This window comes from Camellia sinensis, chromosome 5, assembly GCF_055761805.1.
Source record: "Camellia sinensis isolate YWXY chromosome 5, ASM5576180v1, whole genome shotgun sequence".
NCBI lineage: Eukaryota > Viridiplantae > Streptophyta > Magnoliopsida > Ericales > Theaceae > Camellia > Camellia sinensis.
Window position 1 is genome coordinate 40,574,131 of NC_138965.1, and position 18,462 is coordinate 40,592,592.

At 30.4% G+C, this 18,462-nt stretch overlaps 1 protein-coding gene across 4 annotated transcripts in view; it reads left to right on the forward strand.

Moving 5' to 3' along the window:
• The first annotated feature begins 7,529 nt into the window (after positions 1-7,529).
• Positions 7,530-18,462, forward strand: part of LOC114305460 (disease resistance protein RPV1) — a 154,045-nt gene continuing 143,112 nt past the window's right edge. For 2 of the 4 annotated variants that reach the window (XR_014329409.1, XM_082868684.1), the window contains exons 1-4: positions 7,530-8,345; positions 8,934-10,035; positions 10,819-11,250; positions 11,337-12,296. Coding sequence is in view for 3 of the 4 variants with exons in the window: in XM_082868684.1 (XP_082724810.1) it covers positions 7,819-8,345; positions 8,934-10,035; positions 10,819-11,250; positions 11,337-12,296 (3,021 nt within the window). In the remaining variant the exon portion in view is untranslated. Of the gene's footprint in view, positions 8,346-8,933; positions 10,036-10,818; positions 11,251-11,336; positions 12,297-12,394; positions 13,248-18,462 lie in introns of those variants that run through there. The other 2 variants (XM_082868685.1, XM_082868683.1) reach the window with 2 other exon arrangements.

The following is an 18,462-nucleotide window of genomic DNA, read 5'->3' on the forward strand; positions in this document are numbered from 1 at the left end:
TTTATATATCCTTATAACCAATAAAGATCAAAGCATGGATCTCATCTCAAAACACCGCATGTGATGGATATTTCATCAATTTTTCCTATTAAATATACATTATATATTGATGTTGTTTGTAAAAATTATAATTATACTAGTATTTGAGAGAAAATGAATTGAATAAATAAATAAAACATATCTCATATATGTAGGGATAGCAACGGGTTGAGTTTTTTCGGATTTCGCGTCAAATTTTTAATTTTAAATTCAACTATTTCAATGATAAATTTTCAACAAAAAAAAAAAGAAAGAAGAAAAACTCAATATTTAATGATAAAATTTCATATTTTACTCTAGTCCTAACAATTTTCATCTTCATACCCCGATAATTTACCCTACCCTATCAATATTCTCCCAAATTTTTTAATATTAAAATCAGATGGAGAGAAATATAATTAGATCAGATAATCTTCTCATTCCTACATATAAAGGAGTATATTGCTGGTGTGGTGCAAAGCAATTTACTTTCATGCTTGAGGTGTCGACTTTGATCCTAGCAGACTATTTTTTCCAGCATCTGATTATGCGTGTTTAAGTTCATCTGATGCAATCATGTATTTTGCTAGTTTTGTACAAAAGGAAAAATTACTTGTAAGTGGAGTGGGGGAAATTTTTTACAAATCATTAAAAAATATAACATTTTAATTATTAAAGTGTATAAATTTTAACATTAATTTATAATTTTTTTTGGCAGCACTGTGCCAGTTTTTCGGTCCGATCCAATATTCTAAATATTAGTAAAATCTATAAATCAACGGTTAAAAATTATTGGAGACTAGTTTGGTTGGGTTTTGAATGGATTAATTATTAAAATAAAATTATGCGAGACTAGTCTCTCAACTTAAACATAATACTACTTCCATGTAATTATTTGAATGTTACTGAATGTTGGGCTCAGGGGCGGAGCTAACAAGGGTCTAGGAGGGTCACGAGTCCCCTGGGTTTTTGGATTTTTTATTTTATTTTATTTTTTTTTTTGTAAATATAAGAAAATATTTTAAATAAAAAAAATTATAAAAATATTATTTTAAATGTCAATGACATTTTTAAAATAATGAGAATAATAATGGTTGTTTTGATTGAAAATAAAGTGACTACAATATTATTATCTATAAAAATTTCAATATAATGGTGATGTCTATCACTATTGACATGTAAACATAATTAATCTCAATAAAAATATAGAATTTAATGAATTGTTAGTTATATTTGACATGTAGCATTCATCTTCCACGTGTTTCTTTATTATTGGCTGATGATATCACATGTTAATGATGGCGTGGTATAAGTATTATATTGAATTTTTATGCATATTTTTTATAAAAAAATTACTTTATCATTATATAATTTATTTTAAAACTTTATATCCATGACTTTGTTTAATATTGTCCATGATACACTAATTACAAATAACATTCAGCTTGTTTGGTTCTAGTTTTCAAAAAATTTATATTTTTATTTTCCGTATTTTCATGTTTTCAATAATTTTTTTTAATATTTTAAGCAAATTTTTTTAATTTTTAGACACACCAAACATAAATATACCTAAAAAGTATAATATTTGTGAAAAAAATCTTTAAAAAATACACTAAATACCAAAAATATAAAAATAATACAAAAATTCAGTACATTTTTCTTATTTTTGTGTATTTATTAATTTCTTTAAATATTTTTTCACAAATATTTTACTATTTGGATCCATATTTAAGTAAGGTGCATCTAAAAAAGTAAAACAGTTGTTTAAAATTTAAAAAATATTCACTAAAACCAAAAAAATACGCAAAAAACAAAAAACTTAGTTTTCAAAAAATTGAATTTTGAAAACTAAAACTAAACACACTGATTATTTTATTTTTTTTATCTTTCTTGAAGCCAATAGTAAAAATTTATGTGAAATATTTTTGTAAAAATTTTTAATATTATAATTAATAAGTGCCTCCTGATTTAATTTCTTGGCTCCACCATTGGTTGGGCTCATAAACTTTACATACGTCTAGGCTGTAAACAAGTCAAACCGAATCGAGTTGAGCTTTAATATGTTTGGATTTATTTATTAAGATTTTAATGAGTTTGAACTCGAGTGCGAACTCAATACAAATTTAACGAATCGAGTTTGAGCTGAGTTGGTTTAGACTTGACTCTGACTTGAGCTCGAGCATGTTCATAAACTTTAACAAGCCAAAAAAATTATAAATTTATATTTATATATAAGATTAAAAGTTAAAATTAATTATATATAATATATATAAACATACTAAAAAAAAAAAGTCAATATCTTACTAAAATAATGATATCTACAACCACCATATTTATCCTATTATTCATACATATTTTTTTAATTTATAAATAATATATTTATTCTATTATTTAAATAAATATTAAATGAACCAACTAACGACCCAAGCTAACGAGTTGAATTTTAATATGTTTGGATTTGTTTATTAAGATTTTAACGAGTTCGAACTCGAATGCAATAAAAATTTAACGAACCGATTTGAATGAGTCCTTACTGAGTCGAGTTCAAGTTTGTTCACGAACGGGCTTTGTTCATTTATAACCCTACATAGTGTAATTAAAAAGTAAAATATAAAAAAGGCCACAAATAAGAAATCAATCTCCTATTTTATTATTTAATGAAAATTAATAGCTTTTCGAAAAAAATAACATATATATATATATGATTCACACCAATGACGTAGACTATTTTTAATCGCCGAAAATGTTGTTTAATATGATTCCATTCCATTCATTTTGTCCATTGCTTTTTCACCCCATCTTCGTAGCAACTTCCTCCATTCGCATGCCCTCAAAAGATCTCTTTCACATTTGGTGCAAAAGAATTTATTGTCGAGACACATACAAGTTGAGAAATGTCATATTCTCCGATCTTTTTTCATCCCTAATTACATCTCTAATGAAATAGCAAATAATATTAACTAATCAATTCTCTTTAAATTTCTTTTTTCTTTGTTTAGTATTGCTTGTCACCTAATTAGAATTGTAATTGAGGGTGATAAAATAGGAAATGTAGCAAAACTCCATACAAGCTTTGGTATGTTGTGCTTTTACTCCTTAAATCTCCTTTCACTTCCTTCCAAGGAAAAATCATAAATCAATAGGTCAAAAAGAAATCTACTATAATATTTGTGATTATAAACATATGAGATATAAAAAATATTCAAACCCAAAGGCCTTATATTTTTTCTTCCCACTATTACTAGAGGTGTTGTTGGGCCTACATAGTCTTACCACGGGATTTATTTTAATAATTCGAATCGTTCATATTCAAAGGTCTGTTGAGAAAATCATTCTTACAGAAAAATCAAATTGATCAGAATACTATAAATATATTATTAGATTATATTTGTCTTCAAAATAATAAATGGTTCATGATCAAAATTATAATTGACATTTATTTTTTAATAACAAATGTGATCTAAACATTTGCTCAAGGTTATTTAAATAATTTAATTTTTACAAGAACGATCTTTTTTATGAGCTCTTTAATATAAACAAGTTCAATTATCGAGGTGATCCTTGTGATGACCCCACAAATACGCAACAACATCTGTAACTCGGCTATGGGGTCACTGCTGTGCTAAAAGCACAACAGTGACTGTGGTGCCTTTGTTTGAGGTGTATTATGGTCTTATTTTTATAATCCAAACCGTTCATTTTGTAGAGTTTGTTGAGTACTTCATGTCTACCAAAAATCATATTAATCGGATATCAGTAAATATATGATCGAATTGCATATTGTTTATGCTATTTCTCAAAAGAAAAACTTATTATTTATTTTTTTAGTTATCGATCTTAGAGTTGTTGATATCTACTTGATATGTTTGATAGGCATGAAGTACTTAACAAACTCTACAAAATTAACGGTTTGGATCATAAAAATAAGGCCATAATACACACCTCAAATAAAGACACCACAGTCACTGTTGTGTTAAAAGCACAACAGTTACCCCTTTTCCCTCTAACTCCTAACCATTATTTATAATCTCACCACGCCCATAGTGGTTGAAACCTACCAAAGTGAGTATCATTCCAAGTGAGTAATTATGCCTTGTGAATATTTTCTTACTTACAATGAATTAGTCTGCCTATCCACATATCTATTTTTATAATCAAAAAATTAAAAAATTAAAAATCATTTTTATATGTGAGTTAAGGGTGTTTGATAAAATTGAAAATTAAAAACTGAAGTCTGAAAATTGAAAACTGAAAATTAAATATTGAAAACTAAATGTAGAATTTTTTAAGCTTAAAAGTTGCTTGATAAAAATTTAAGTACAACTAAAAATAAGTTGTTTGATATGTAAATCAAATTTGAAATTTATTATTTTAAATTGTATATTTCAATTTTTATATTATATGGTGGTGGTGGTGGTGGTGGTGGTGGTAGCAGTAATGATACTAGTGATAGTAAAATGATGATGATACATATGGCAACAATGGCAATGGTAATGAATGTAGTTGTAGTGGTGGTGGTGGTGATGGTGGTAATAGCAGTAGCAATGATAGTAGTAGTGTTGTCATGATGGTGGTGGTTGTGATTATGGTGACGATGGTGGCATTGTGGTGGATCGGTGGTAGCGATAACTGTAGTGATGGTGGTTGTGTTGGTGGTAGTGGTAGCGCTAGTGGTAGTGGTGGTGACGGTGGCATGGTGGTGATGGTGGCAGTAGTAGCGATTGCAATGGTGATGGTAGTGGTGAATTTATAATAGTATATATTGATACTTATATTTAGTATTTATAAATTCAGTTATAATTAAGTAATTTTAAATGACTTAAATTTTTTTTAAAGTTTTAGCCAATGTTTTAAGAGATACTTAAATTTTTAAGTGATATCAATTATGGTTGTCAAACGGATTTAATTGATTATTACTTAGGCCTCGTTTAGAAAGTTAGCTATTTTATTAGGCTGTTTTAGTTTTTGACTATTTTAGTAAGCTAAAATATTTGTATTTTGGAAGATGATTAATTTTTTTGTAGTTGGATGTGATGTTTGTGAGAAAAAAAATAAAATAATTATGAGTTTGATGTGATATTTTGTCTTATTGGCTATTTTAACATATTTTGCCTTTTGTGGATTTTAGCCAACAAATCCTCCAAACCCAACTTGCCAAACACCGTTTTAATACATTCAGTTCTAAGTACTAAATCATGTTATCAAACACCCCATCCTCTTTTCCCTATTTTTTGTTGGCCTTACCATGCCGTGGATCGTGGTGTATCCAAATGAATAATTCTATCCCATGCTAATAATTTTACTAAAAATACAAATGGTTAAATGTGATTGATTGTGAAAATAATAATAACATTTTTATGTGGACATAAATACTTTTAATAGAGTTGTTAATTATAAAATTTCAAGTAGATATAGCATTTCTCGTATCCAAATATCCCGTATGAGTAAATGAATTGCAATAAAAACAATTTACATTTGAAAATTTTGTTTTAAAGGTCTCCCTTTCTCACCAACTTCGTCCATCCATGCCTGTCTCACAATACCTCACTTACACTCTCTCTAATCCATGGTCTTATTCACATTTGGTGCAAAAGAATGCAAAAATCACACATATTTTTTATTTTTATTTTATTTGTATTTAATAAACTTTTTTTTTTATATATTTTAGTAATTGTAAAAAAAGATTAAGTATTTAGATTAAGTACATTTAAAGTTTAAAAAAAAATTTAAAATGTGAAAAAAATTACTAAAAATATTTAAAAATCAAACAAAACAGAATCCAATTTTTCAAACCTACCTCAGGCGCTAATGCTTATGCGTGAATAATGGCGCATTTTATTAAGGCACACCACAATTAACTCCGTTTGGTAAGAGATTTTTTAGTGTAAAAAAAATTAAAAAGTCACAAAAAAAATTCAAATTTCAAATTTCAAATCCAACTCTATTAGTAATATGTCAAATCATACAAATTAATCAATCAATTTTTTTTTTCACACCTATCTATTCAATTAAAAAATCATTTCAAACACGTTAATTTTTTTATCTCATAAAAAAATTAAAAGTAAAAAAATCACTAAAAACCTAGGTTCCAAGCGGCCTCTTAGAAGAACAATTAACGCCAACCATTTGTATAGATCAGTGGCTACCTGATTGGTATAGTTAACAACAGAAAACAGAGTTTCAATAAACAATAATTATTCACAAATATAAAAAGTATAATATCAAATTAACTACTAATTTAATAGTATTCACAAATATGAAAAGTATTATATCAAATTAACTACTAATATAATAATAATTAGGGAAAATTATGTAAATAGTCCGTATATTTTACACGATGTATTAATTTGGTCCCTTTAGTTTCAATTTGCTCGATTTTGCCCCTTAATTTAACGGATTGTGTCATTTTAGTCCAATAAATAACGGTTGTTAAGTTAATTTAACGAAAAGTCAAACAATGTACCAATTTGGTCTCTGTATTTTCTACAATGTGTCAATTTAGTCCCTGTCAAAATCGAGAAAATTGAAACTACAGGGACCAAATTGACACATCGTGTAAAGTACAAGGACCAAATTGACACATTATTTGACATTCTGTTAAATTAATTTAACAACCGTTATTTATTGGATTAAAATGATACAATCCGTTAAATTAAGGGGCAAAATCGAGCAAATTGAAACTACAGGAATCAAATTGACACATCGTATAAAGTACAAAAACTATTTATATAATTTATCCTAATAATTAAAAAGTCAACACAGTCACCAAGCCCAACTACCTAGCCCAAACTTAAGAATAAATAAACAATTATAAACAACCCTCACAATGAGACAAAAATAAACACCACAAAGAATTCAAATCCTTCTCTATTGTATATTATTTGTTTTACCACCATTTCATATCATTAAGAAATGAAAAAAACATTATTTAGTTTCATGAATAATTATTTATGAACAGAAATCAATTATGAATATCCACTTAAATAGTTATTCCAAACAATCACAGAAAATGGGTGACATATAACAATATTTGCCTTTAAATAATAGAGCAATGATTGAATTGGTTTAGGGCATTTTGGTTTAAATTAAACAAATGAAGGTGGGCAGATTGAGTCCAGATCCCCTCCTTGAGCCCCTCCTTCATTCCCTCCTTGCAGGGGCCTTCGGGTCCACTTTGATGTCTAGTTTTGATAATCTGAACCGTTCATATTTTTAGATTTATTCAGTATATTATACCTGTAAAAAATCAAGTTGATCGGATATCAGAAAGTATGCGTTCAGAAAATTGGGACTACAAACTATTTTTTAATAAACAGTTTTCCGAACGCATACTTTCTGATATCCGATCAACTTGATTTTTTACAGGTATGATATACTGAATAAATCTAAAAATATGAACGGTTCGGATTATCAAAACTGGGCCTCAAAGTGGACCCGAAGGCCCCTACAAGGAGGGAATGAAGGAGGGGCCTCAAGGGGAGGATCCCAATTCGGGCAGATTGGTTCAAGATTTTCCAAAGGGTAAGAATTTTTAAATAATTGTAAGGACAACAAAAGGTCCCACAAAAAATAATTTGGGGAAGACTTGGTAGAACATAGAGTCAAGAACTTTTGTCAAGACACATACAAGCTTCCAGGAAAAACCATGTAAATTAAGATAGCATTTCTCTCATCGTTTTCTTACTTGGTACTTCATTTACATACCGTGACATCTATAAATATCCATGGTGCCTAAACAGATATATAATTCATATCTTGGCTCTTCTGTCCTTAATTGGTCTTTCTTTGAGCTTTAATCCAATGGCAATTGTCAGATCCCAAGAAACCTCCTCCCCCAATTCTCATTGTAGTTATGATGTGTTCTTGAGCTTTAGAGGTGAAGATACTCGCAAGACGTTCACTGACCACCTCTACACAGCTTTAGTGCACGCTGGATTTCATACTTTCAGAGATGACGATGGAATTGAAAGAGGGGAGAATATTAAGTTCGAATTGAACAAAGCAATTCAAGAGTCGAAGATTTCAATAGTTGTCTTCTCGGAGGACTATGCATCTTCAAGTTGGTGTCTCGATGAACTTGTCATGATCCTCGAACGCAGGAGGACTGTTGGACATGTAGTTCTACCTGTTTTCTATCATGTGGATCCATCTCATGTGAGGAAGCAAAAGGAAAGTTTCAAAGAAGCATTTACGAGGCATGAAGAGAAATTTCGCGCAGAAGCGAGTGAAAGAGAAGTTGAATGGATTGGCAAAGTGGAGGATTGGAAGGCAGCACTTAGAGAAGCTGCAGATTTGGCAGGGATGGACTCACAAAAACAAACTGATGGGTAATTTCCTCCCAAGTCCTTTTCTTAGCTAAGCATTACTTATATCACCATTTTTGAATTTCGTAGATTGAAGTATTTCATACTAGGGCCTTTTGAATGAAGAATTAACTGTTCAAATTTTGGAATGAATTGTTTTGTTAATTATGACAGATTTACATAGTTTAATTTTTGTAAGATAACCTTCAAACACAAAAACATCCTACAAGTCAGTTTCCCAAAAAAACAACTTGAATTTATTAACTCACGAATTTTTTAAGATGCTCCTTTTCAAGTTATATGAAAAGATCAGGAGTTGCTATTCATTTCTAATCATATCATTTTATTGAAATTTGGCCCATTATTTAAAAGTTTCAACAACTTGGCTTACTAGTCAAAAATTGAAAAACATAGAAGTTTATATTAGACAAAAGAGTATTGTTTCAAAACCATGATAGTGAAAACCCTTTCTTTTCATCTAAGACTCTTCCAATTGTTTCAACAAAGGCAGCAACATGGTCTTTTGGTTCAATATTGCATGAGAATTAGCAATTAAATTCAATTGATGGCATTCTTATTGTTCTTTATTTTCCATCTTAATCTAATAATTAGACTCGAGTCAAAGTTTATCCAGAAAATTGTGAAAGTTGTTGGAGACAAACTAAGTCGCACCACCTTGGGTATTGCCCCCCACCTGATTGGAATATATTCTCGAGCCAAAAACATTGGGCTTTGGTTACAAGATGAGTCTAGTGATGTTGGTGTAGTCGCAATTTGTGGGATGGGTGGAATGGGGAAGACAACCATCGCCAAAGTACTATATAATTCAAACTTTTCAAGATTCGAAGGTAGCAGTTTTCTTGCAAATATAAGAGAAATTTTAAAACAACAAGATGGTTTACTTCAATTACAACGACAACTTCTTTCAGATATGTTAAAGGGAAGAAAGGAAAATTTGTATAGTGTTGATGAAGGAGTTGTAAAGATTAAAAATGCATTATGTTGCAAAAAAGTTCTTGTAGTCCTTGATGATGTGGATACAGTAGATCAATTGGATGCAATACTTGGAATGAGAGACTGGCTTTCTCAAGGAAGTAAAATCATCATAACCACTAGGCGTGAGCAATTGCTCAAGGCTCATGAAGTTTGTCAAGTGCACCAGGTTGAAAAATTGGATAATGTTGAATCTTTAGAGCTCTTTAGTTGGCATGCCTTTGGGAAAAACTGTCCCATTGATGGTTTCATAGAGGACTCGAAAAGGGTGGTGCAGCACTGTGGAGGGCTTCCACTAGCTATCAAAATTTTGGGTGCTTCTTTGTCTGGAAGAAGCTTAAATGTCTGGAAAAGTCAACTACAAAAATTGAAAGCAATTCCCAATTCTGAAGTCATTGAAAGACTCAAAATAAGCTATGACTCTTTACAAGATGACCATGACAAAAATTTATTCCTCCATGTTGCTTGTTTCTTTGTGGGGATGGATGAAGATCAGGTAGTTACAATTCTAGATGGATGTGATTTTTACACAATGGTTGGGATTCAAAATCTCATTGATAGATGTCTGTTAACAATTGATGAACACAAAAAGTTGGTGATGCATCAATTGGTTCAAGAAATGGGAAGAGAAATTGTTCGGCAAGAATCACCTAAGGAGCCAGGAGAACGTAGTAGACTTTGGAATTGCAAGGATTCCTTGAATGTTTTGAGAGAAAATACTGTAAGTATTAGCCTTGTTGCTTCTCACGTTCATTTGTATTTATTTCTATAGTTATTATACTTATATTCAAAAAATGATCTAGAAAAATATTTGTATAATATAATAAAAGAAAAATAGGTAAATTATACCAACGGTTCATCTAGTTTGAGTGAAGTTTTACTCTAATTTTTGTATTTTTAATTTAAACAATTTCGTCACTACACTTCTAATATTTATTTATTTATTGGCAATGTGGTCCCTCCATCATGCATTGTTAAGATTTTGAATTGAAAAAAATTATTTGCAAAACTAGATGGACTAAATTGAAATTCAAAAAAAATTACAATGACTACCAGTGTAATATATTCATTACACTGGTGGAGTTTGTTTTGAATTCCACTTTGATATATTATACCAGTAGTCACTGTAGTCTATTTTGAATTTCAATTTGGTCCCTTCAATTTTACATATAGTCTTTTTTTGTTTCAAATTCTAATGGTAAGTATCAAGGGAGTATGTTGCAACAAATTTAATAGTGCAGGGATCAAATGATTCAAATTGAAACTACAAAAACTAAATTGACATGTCGCTTAAACTACAAGGACTGATGGTGTAATTCAACCCAAAAAAAAAAATCATCCAGAATAATGTGACAATTATTGGATTTTTGAAATTATGAGCTTCATTTGTGGTTTTCTATTCGAAAAATGCCACATCATTTTGTATCATTGATCTTTGCAAAAATTATAATTTTATAGCATTACTCTTATTGATAAATATCGCCCTCCTCTTGTTCATTGTCAGGGGACTAGAAAAATTGAATGCCTCAAGCTTGATATGAATTTGTTAGAGGAAGATAAATATGACAGGACAATATTTGGCGTTAATAGAAAACGTCATTACGATGAATTCCTCGACATGCCATTGTTGTCAAATGTAGGCAACTCATTTAAGAGATGCTGTTTCGGTTTCTCAAAGAATGCAGGCACTGCTCTAGGAAATTCAAATCAAATACCTTTGGAAGTTGATGCATTTGCAAGGATGCACAGACTAAAACTTTTACAGCTCAAATATATACAAATAAGTGGAAGTTTCGAAAATTTTCCTAAAAGATTACGATGGTTATGTTGGCATGGATTTCCTTTCAAATCTATACCCCATGATTTCCCTTTGGAGAACCTAACTATTCTTGACATGAGTTATAGTAGGTTGCAAATAGCTTGGAAAGGAGCCAAGGTATGTTACAGATATGTATATATATTTAATTCCGTTTGAAAACTAAAAGAAGTACTAATAGTAGTTTTTTTTTTCTTGTTTTACAGCTTCTCGAGTCATTAAAAATCCTTGATCTTAGTCATTCCCATTTTCTCACTAAAACTCCTGACTTCTCGAAAGTCCCCAATCTTGAGAGGTTGATATTGAAAAACTGTGCAACGTTGGTTGAGGTTCATGAATCCGTCGGACACCTTCAGAGACTTGTTTTGTTTAATTTAAAAGATTGCAAAAGTCTGAAGAAGCTTCCGAGAAGCATTGTTATGCTAAAGTTTTTGGAAACACTTGACATCTCAGGCTGCTCAAATCTTGAGGAATTGCCAACAGAGTTGGGGACTATGGAGTCTCTAACAGTGTTCCATGCAAACGAAATTGACATAAGTCGATTATTCTCTAGCAGTAAGGAGGTTAAATCATGGCATTCATTAATCTGGCCTTCTCTATTGAAGCCAAGAAGAAGTATGGATATTTCATGGTCTTTTTTACCACGGTCCGTGGTACACTTAAGTGTTGAGAACTGTAATTTATCAGATGATGATTTTCCTAGGGATCTTAGCAACCTATCCTCGTTGCAGATTTTAAATCTGAGTGGTAATGCAATTCGTAGCGTCCCAAATTGCATCAGAGGTCATTTTGGACTCCAAATCCTTTATTTAAATCAGTGCAAAAAGCTCTGGTCAGTTGAAGTGCAGCACAAATTAAAAGAATTACACATCACAGGATGTATATTGTTGGAGAAAGTAACCTTTCAATCACTTCCATTAACCCTAGAATATAACAATATATGTGGAAATCAATTAGCCCATCGCAGGTTAGGAAGACCATTTCTATCCTTGGACATGCGGCACAATCTAGTTGAGATTGTGGGAGATTTCAAGTTTGAACCTCTAGGAAATATTGACATGGAGATAATTAACAATTTGGGCTTGTCCAACTTAGGATCCATGGGATGCTCAAATGTTATGCTTTCATGCTTTGGGTCACAGAAAGCAAGGAAGTTTCCCCTGCAGGTCTCTCTCTCTCTCTCTCTCTCTCTCTCTCTCTCTCTCTCTCTCTCTCTCTCACTATATACATAATCTTTAAATTAATTATGCTTTATGTCGCACAGGGATGTCATGACGAACACATATTCTATGCTTATTGTTTGGGAAGCAAGGTTCCAGACTGGTTTAATCTTAAAAATGAAGGATATTCAATATCATTTACTGTGCCATCGCATCTTAATTTCAGAATCCGATGCTTGAGTGTATGTTCTATTTATGCACTTTCCAGTAAACGAAAAGAAGATTATCGCTTTAATTGTGATGCACATACTATTATCAGTAATACGACCAAGAGTTTGATTTGGAGTCATTCCCCAGATGTCTTTGGCATTCCAGAAGCTGATGACGATATGATGATGTTAAGTTATTGGAAGTTTGAAAATCAGTTGGAAAGTGGCGATGAACTGAATATTTCAGTGGTTGGAAATGAATATTTTCAAGTAAAGGAGGTCGGAGTCTATTTTGTGTACAAGGAGCAAGAAGAGAAGAGTAGCCAATCAACTAGTGAAGAAGCATCCCAACAATTCTCTCTCTATGGAAATGTAGTTCCCGGAAATGCATCTGTAGTACGTCCAGCGCGCAAAAAAGTCTACAGTCTAGGCTGTCATTGGGAGAATTGTAGAATTTGTGATGGTCTATAATCTCAGCCTTCATGCACTACTACCTCGGGGATTGGTTGTTAAGGATTTCGATTAAGTGATATGAATCAGTTGTATATTGCTAGTGCCTCTGCTTTGTGATTTTCTGTTATTTAGGAAGAAGTTATTTCAGTGAGAGAGAATATGTTGCTACTTTTCTTTGATTTTGATGATGCTGTGTACTACTGTTCAGGTGAAGCTACTGCTACTGGGATTATATTTTGCTTTGGAATTGCTTAGAGTTTTACTTTAATTTTGAATTACTCATATGCGTTGCTGACGTAAATCTTACTTATTGCCTGACAAAATCAAATTCAAATAGTCTATTTTAAAATTGGAGCACTGTTTCAATCCATGGGCTTCGTCGTAAATTTTATTTTGATAATTCGAACTATTCATTTTATCAGGCACTCACTTTGTCTATTTCTTTCACATAATAATAATAATAATAATAATAATAATAATAATAATTAGATCAATCTAATAATCATAATCTATTCAATTTATCACATTTTTCACCAAAAAGATAAATAGTTTATTTTTAAAAGCACAGTTGTTGTCCAAAATTTTTGGTGTCACCTAATAAATTGAATATATTACAATTATCGGATGGACTTAATTTTTTGTATAGATGAAATACACGAAATATTTAACAAGATAAACAATTTGAATTATCAAAACGGAACCCATGATAAGTTTCACGAGTCTAAACAGTGTCCTCCAAAAAATCCTCCTCCAAAATAATTGGAGTGGGTGAATAATAAATGAATAATAATCACCCACTTAATAACTAATGACAAATAAAGTCAAGCACACAAAAAATTTGCACATTACAAATTCGTGTGTTATCATTTTAAATCAAAATATTCAGCAAAAATGGATTTTTAATTTTAAAACCACACTGCCACCTCATTTTAATTAATTATTCCATATTTAAATTATGGAATCAAAGGTGTTTTGCCAGTCTAATATTTATCCCCAGTTTAGTTTTCATGTTGAGCTAAAAAATCACAAAAGGACGAAAAAGAAAAGTTAAAAAAGTCAAAATACTAAAAAAGCCAACAAAAAATTTGTCATTCCAAAGCTAAAGAGCCAAAAAAGCTAAACATGAAAACCAAACAAAAAAAAATTCTCAGGCTAAAAAAGTCAAAAAAAATTCAAAAAGCAAACTAAAAAATCATTGCCAAATGACTCTCAAGGTTGAAAATTCTGTTATCTTAGGGTCCATAGGACTCACCATGAATTCTACTTTGATAATCTAAATAATTCATTTTGTAAAGTTATCTGTGTATATCATGGTCCAAGAAAATTAGGTCAATACAATAATTATAATTTTATTTTTATTTTATCATGTTTGTCTCCTAATGTCATTTATTTTTCTGAAGACAACTGCTTTGGTTTAGTTTTTTAACTGAATTTTGAATTTCAAGTTGTATTTTAGAAAATAAGTTTTTGAAATGAGTTTTGAAAAGAAAAAGTTTGATTGGTTATAAATTTTGAAAAGAGTTTTGAAACTAGTTTTTAAGTTGTATATTTCGAAAACTAGTTTGGTTATGAGTTTAGAAAAAAACATTGAAATTAATTTTTCATTTTATTTGTTCTTTGAATTTTTAAGTTTTAGTAAAAAAATATTTATTTATTTATTTTTATTTTTTGAAAAAAGTGATTTTTTTTTAAAAAAAATTTATACAAAAGTTATTTTTAAAAAATTAAATATTTTTTTCATTTTTTTTAAATATTTTAAATATTTAAAAATTTTATTTTTTATTCTAAATATATATTTTATTTTTTATTAAATATTTTATTTTATTTTATTAAATATTTTATTTTATTTTTTTTAAAAATTAAAAATTTTGGATCTCCCATGTATATCTAAATCATGACAAATTATTTGGCTAATACTTAAGAAAATAACAAAATATTTTTTCAAAAAAATAAATAAATAAATAAATAAATTTTTTTCAAAAACAAAAATTAAGAAAAATATATTTTTTTAAAAAAATAAAAAAAAATTTTAAGAACAAAATAAAAAAAATGAGTTTTTTTTTAAAAAAAAATAGAATTTTGAAAACTTGCTTGGTTATGAGTTTTTTTAGATAAGTTTTTGAAAAGAATTTAAAAATTTTGTTTTGTTATGAGTTTTGAAAAGCATTTTTCTGTTTTCTGATCCAAACCATGATTTGAAAACAAAACCAAATGCTACCTTCATTTTTCCCCCAAAACTATACTCGTCTAATCAATTTCACACCCGAACTTTTAGTATTATCAAGGGCAAATTACACTAACAGTCCCTATAGTTTGAGGCTTGTGTCACTTTGGTCCCTGACTTTTCAATTGTGACATATTTGACCCTGAATTTTGAATCATGTTCCAAATAAGGACAATTGAAGATACCATTGCTTAATTTTAAGGGCAAAATTGTCAATTTGATAAAATATAAAATAATTTGACAAAAATAAATGTCAAAAAAATATTTTTTAATTTTTAAAAATTATTTCTACAAACTAAAGATAAAATTGGGTAAAATTTATATATCTTTTAGACATTTATTATATATTTATTTTACCAAATTAATTTGTATTATATGTTTGGATGATGATCATGCAATGGGTAGTAATTTTTATTTTCATTAAATTAGTTTCTATTTTTTCAAAAGTCAAATATAGCGACAACTTCATATCATCATTAAACCAACTCATTAAATCAAAAAATTCAAAACTAAAAGCATTTCATATATTAAATATATCGATTACACATTAAATTCTAATAACCACCCATTACATAATTATCATCCAAACACATAATAAAAATCAATTTGGTCAAATAAATAAATGTTTAGAAGATTTATCAATTTCACATAATTTTATCTTTTGTTGATAGAAATAATTTTTAAAACTTTAAAAATATTTTTTTGACATTTATTTTTATCAAATTAGTTTATATTTTATCAAATTGACGATTTTGCCCTTGAAATTAAGCAATAATATTTTCAATTGTCTTTATTTGGAACATAAATTTAAAATTCAAGGTCAAATGTGTCACAATTGAAAAGTCAGGAACCAAAGTGACACGAGCCCCAAACTATAGGGACTGTTAGTGTAATTCGCCCTATTATCGATTTGCCCCCTAACCTATTTAAATAGTGATCAATTTACACCCCTGTTATCACATTTAAATAGAAAAAGTTTTAAATATATATAGTTTGACCCCAAATTTTAAATTATAGATCCAAACTCACCCTCTTCTACCCAAACTCACCACCTCTCCTCTTTGTACCTCCACAACTTTGCCAGCTAGCCATTATCCTCCCTTTGCCACTACAACCCCTCAAAGACAAGGCGAGCAAGCCTACTTGGTTAAGAAAAGATTTGAATTTTAGGTGGTTGAGACTCGAAAACAAAACCGACCCACAAGACTCAAAGAACCAATCAGCTAGAAAATCAAAAGCACAATCGATTTGAATCTTGTTTAATGTCGAATTAGTCGAAGCTTTTGGACTCTTGAGCTTCTTCACGTTATCTTCCAACATTTCCAAGGTACCCAAATCTTCATTTCCACTCGATAACACTAAATGTTGTTGCTTCAATTTCAACCCAGTCAAATTTGTAAGAAATGGTTTTGGAAAAACAGTTTTTTTTCTAAAACTTTGGTCTATTTTAAAATTGGAACCCATGCACCAAGTTGGTAGGTCTATGTGGCAACGCGTTCTTTGCCACATAACGATTCACATCGTATATTTGGTTGCTCAAAACCATTATCGAGTGAATGGGAAATCAATACCAAAATGAGCTCAATGGAAATAGTGTTTTGGTGAGGTTTTCACAAGGGATGGAGAAAAAGCTTGTCCAACATTGCTTGAGTGGGCAAACTTGATGTAGGTTTACAAGCCTTGAGTTTGCATCTTGGGGAGGGCCCCAAGAGGTATCCAAGTTTTGTGAAAGGAGAGATTATGGAAAAAATGGGCCTTGACGCATTGGACCCAAAAGCTACCACACGCGTGCCACCGCCGCCCGGACCGAACCGGGCCTAGGCGCGGGTGTGAGGCTAGGTTGGGCTTGTGTAGTCCAATGCTTATCTTTTTGAGCCAAAAACATTTTAATTTTATTTTTTCTAAAATTAAATTCTTACTGTTTGGAATTTGAATTTCAATTTTGAAATTCAAAATAAATTTCGAATTGACCCCAATGTTTCTGAACGTTGGCAATTTAGTCCAATGGACCTTTTCCTCCAACCTAAACAAATTCTTTATCAATTCAAATCCAACCTGAACAGGTTTTTTACCTGTTCAACTCTGTCCTAAACCTGGGTGCAGGTGCGAGGTGTGAGGTTGGGTTGGGCTTGTGTCGTCCAATGCTTATCTTTTTAGGCCAAAAACATTTGAATTTTATTTTTTCTAAATTTAAACTCTTACCGTTTGGAATTTGAATTTCGGCTTGAAATTCAAAATAAATTCTGAATTGACCCTAACGTTTCTAAACGTTGGCAGTTTAGTCCAATGCACCTTTTCCTCCAACCCAAACAGGTTCTTTACCTGTTCAACTCTGTCATGAACAACCACCAAGTCTCCCGTAAATAGACAAGTCTTCCATTTGGTTTTTCATTGAATTTTCATTCTTTCTTCTACTTTTGCTTCATGTATTTTGCTGCATATATTTTTCTGTGAGAAAGAGTGTAAACACAAAGTGTGTTCATTGGACATTTAGTCTGTAGTGCTACTACTAATTGTCATCAATCATTTTATCCTGGAAGATAGACGTCTACATTCTGAAAGCATCGTAGAAAGGACAAGTCTGTCTTAAGGAAACAGTATTGAACACTGGACTTGATTGAATTTCTGGAGAAGTAATACTGTAAGTAGTTTGTTTATAATTTTCATTTCAGGTTTCAATTTTTTTTTTCAGATTCTATTTTGCTTTTTGTAACAAAATAAGAATCTGTTTTCCATATTTTATTATTCTATGTTCTGTTTTGATTTAAGTAATCAAACAAACTTTCTTCTTCCTTAATCAATCCTTCGAATACAGTCCAACAAAATCAATCACCGCCATTGAATTGGGTTGGTATGAAGACAAACAAGTACTAGGATTTTGACAAGTTTGTTTCCAATGATTGTGAGAAGCAGGAGAAGTTAAAGGATGTAGTAATTGTTGTTATTGGTGGTGATGGTGGTTTGAGGTGGAAATAGGTTTGGCAACTCTCTCTTGATATTCTCCAAAGTAGTACGAAAAAGGTTCGAAGCAAAGAAAGAAGATTCGCACAAAGTGCACTTGACTTTGATTGCTTTAGGAAGATTTATATGGGTTTCAAATCAAAATGGGTTCAAGATGTGCCCAATACCAAGCTCCTTTACCTTTAATCGCCTTGGTTTGAACTGTGACTAGACCTTCGTATCGCTTGTTCAACGCTTTCAAAGCTAAGTCTTCTGTGGTTGAAGATTGTGGAGCTGAAAAGTATCAGCTGGGATCGAATTAGCACTATTCACCATTAAAGATATA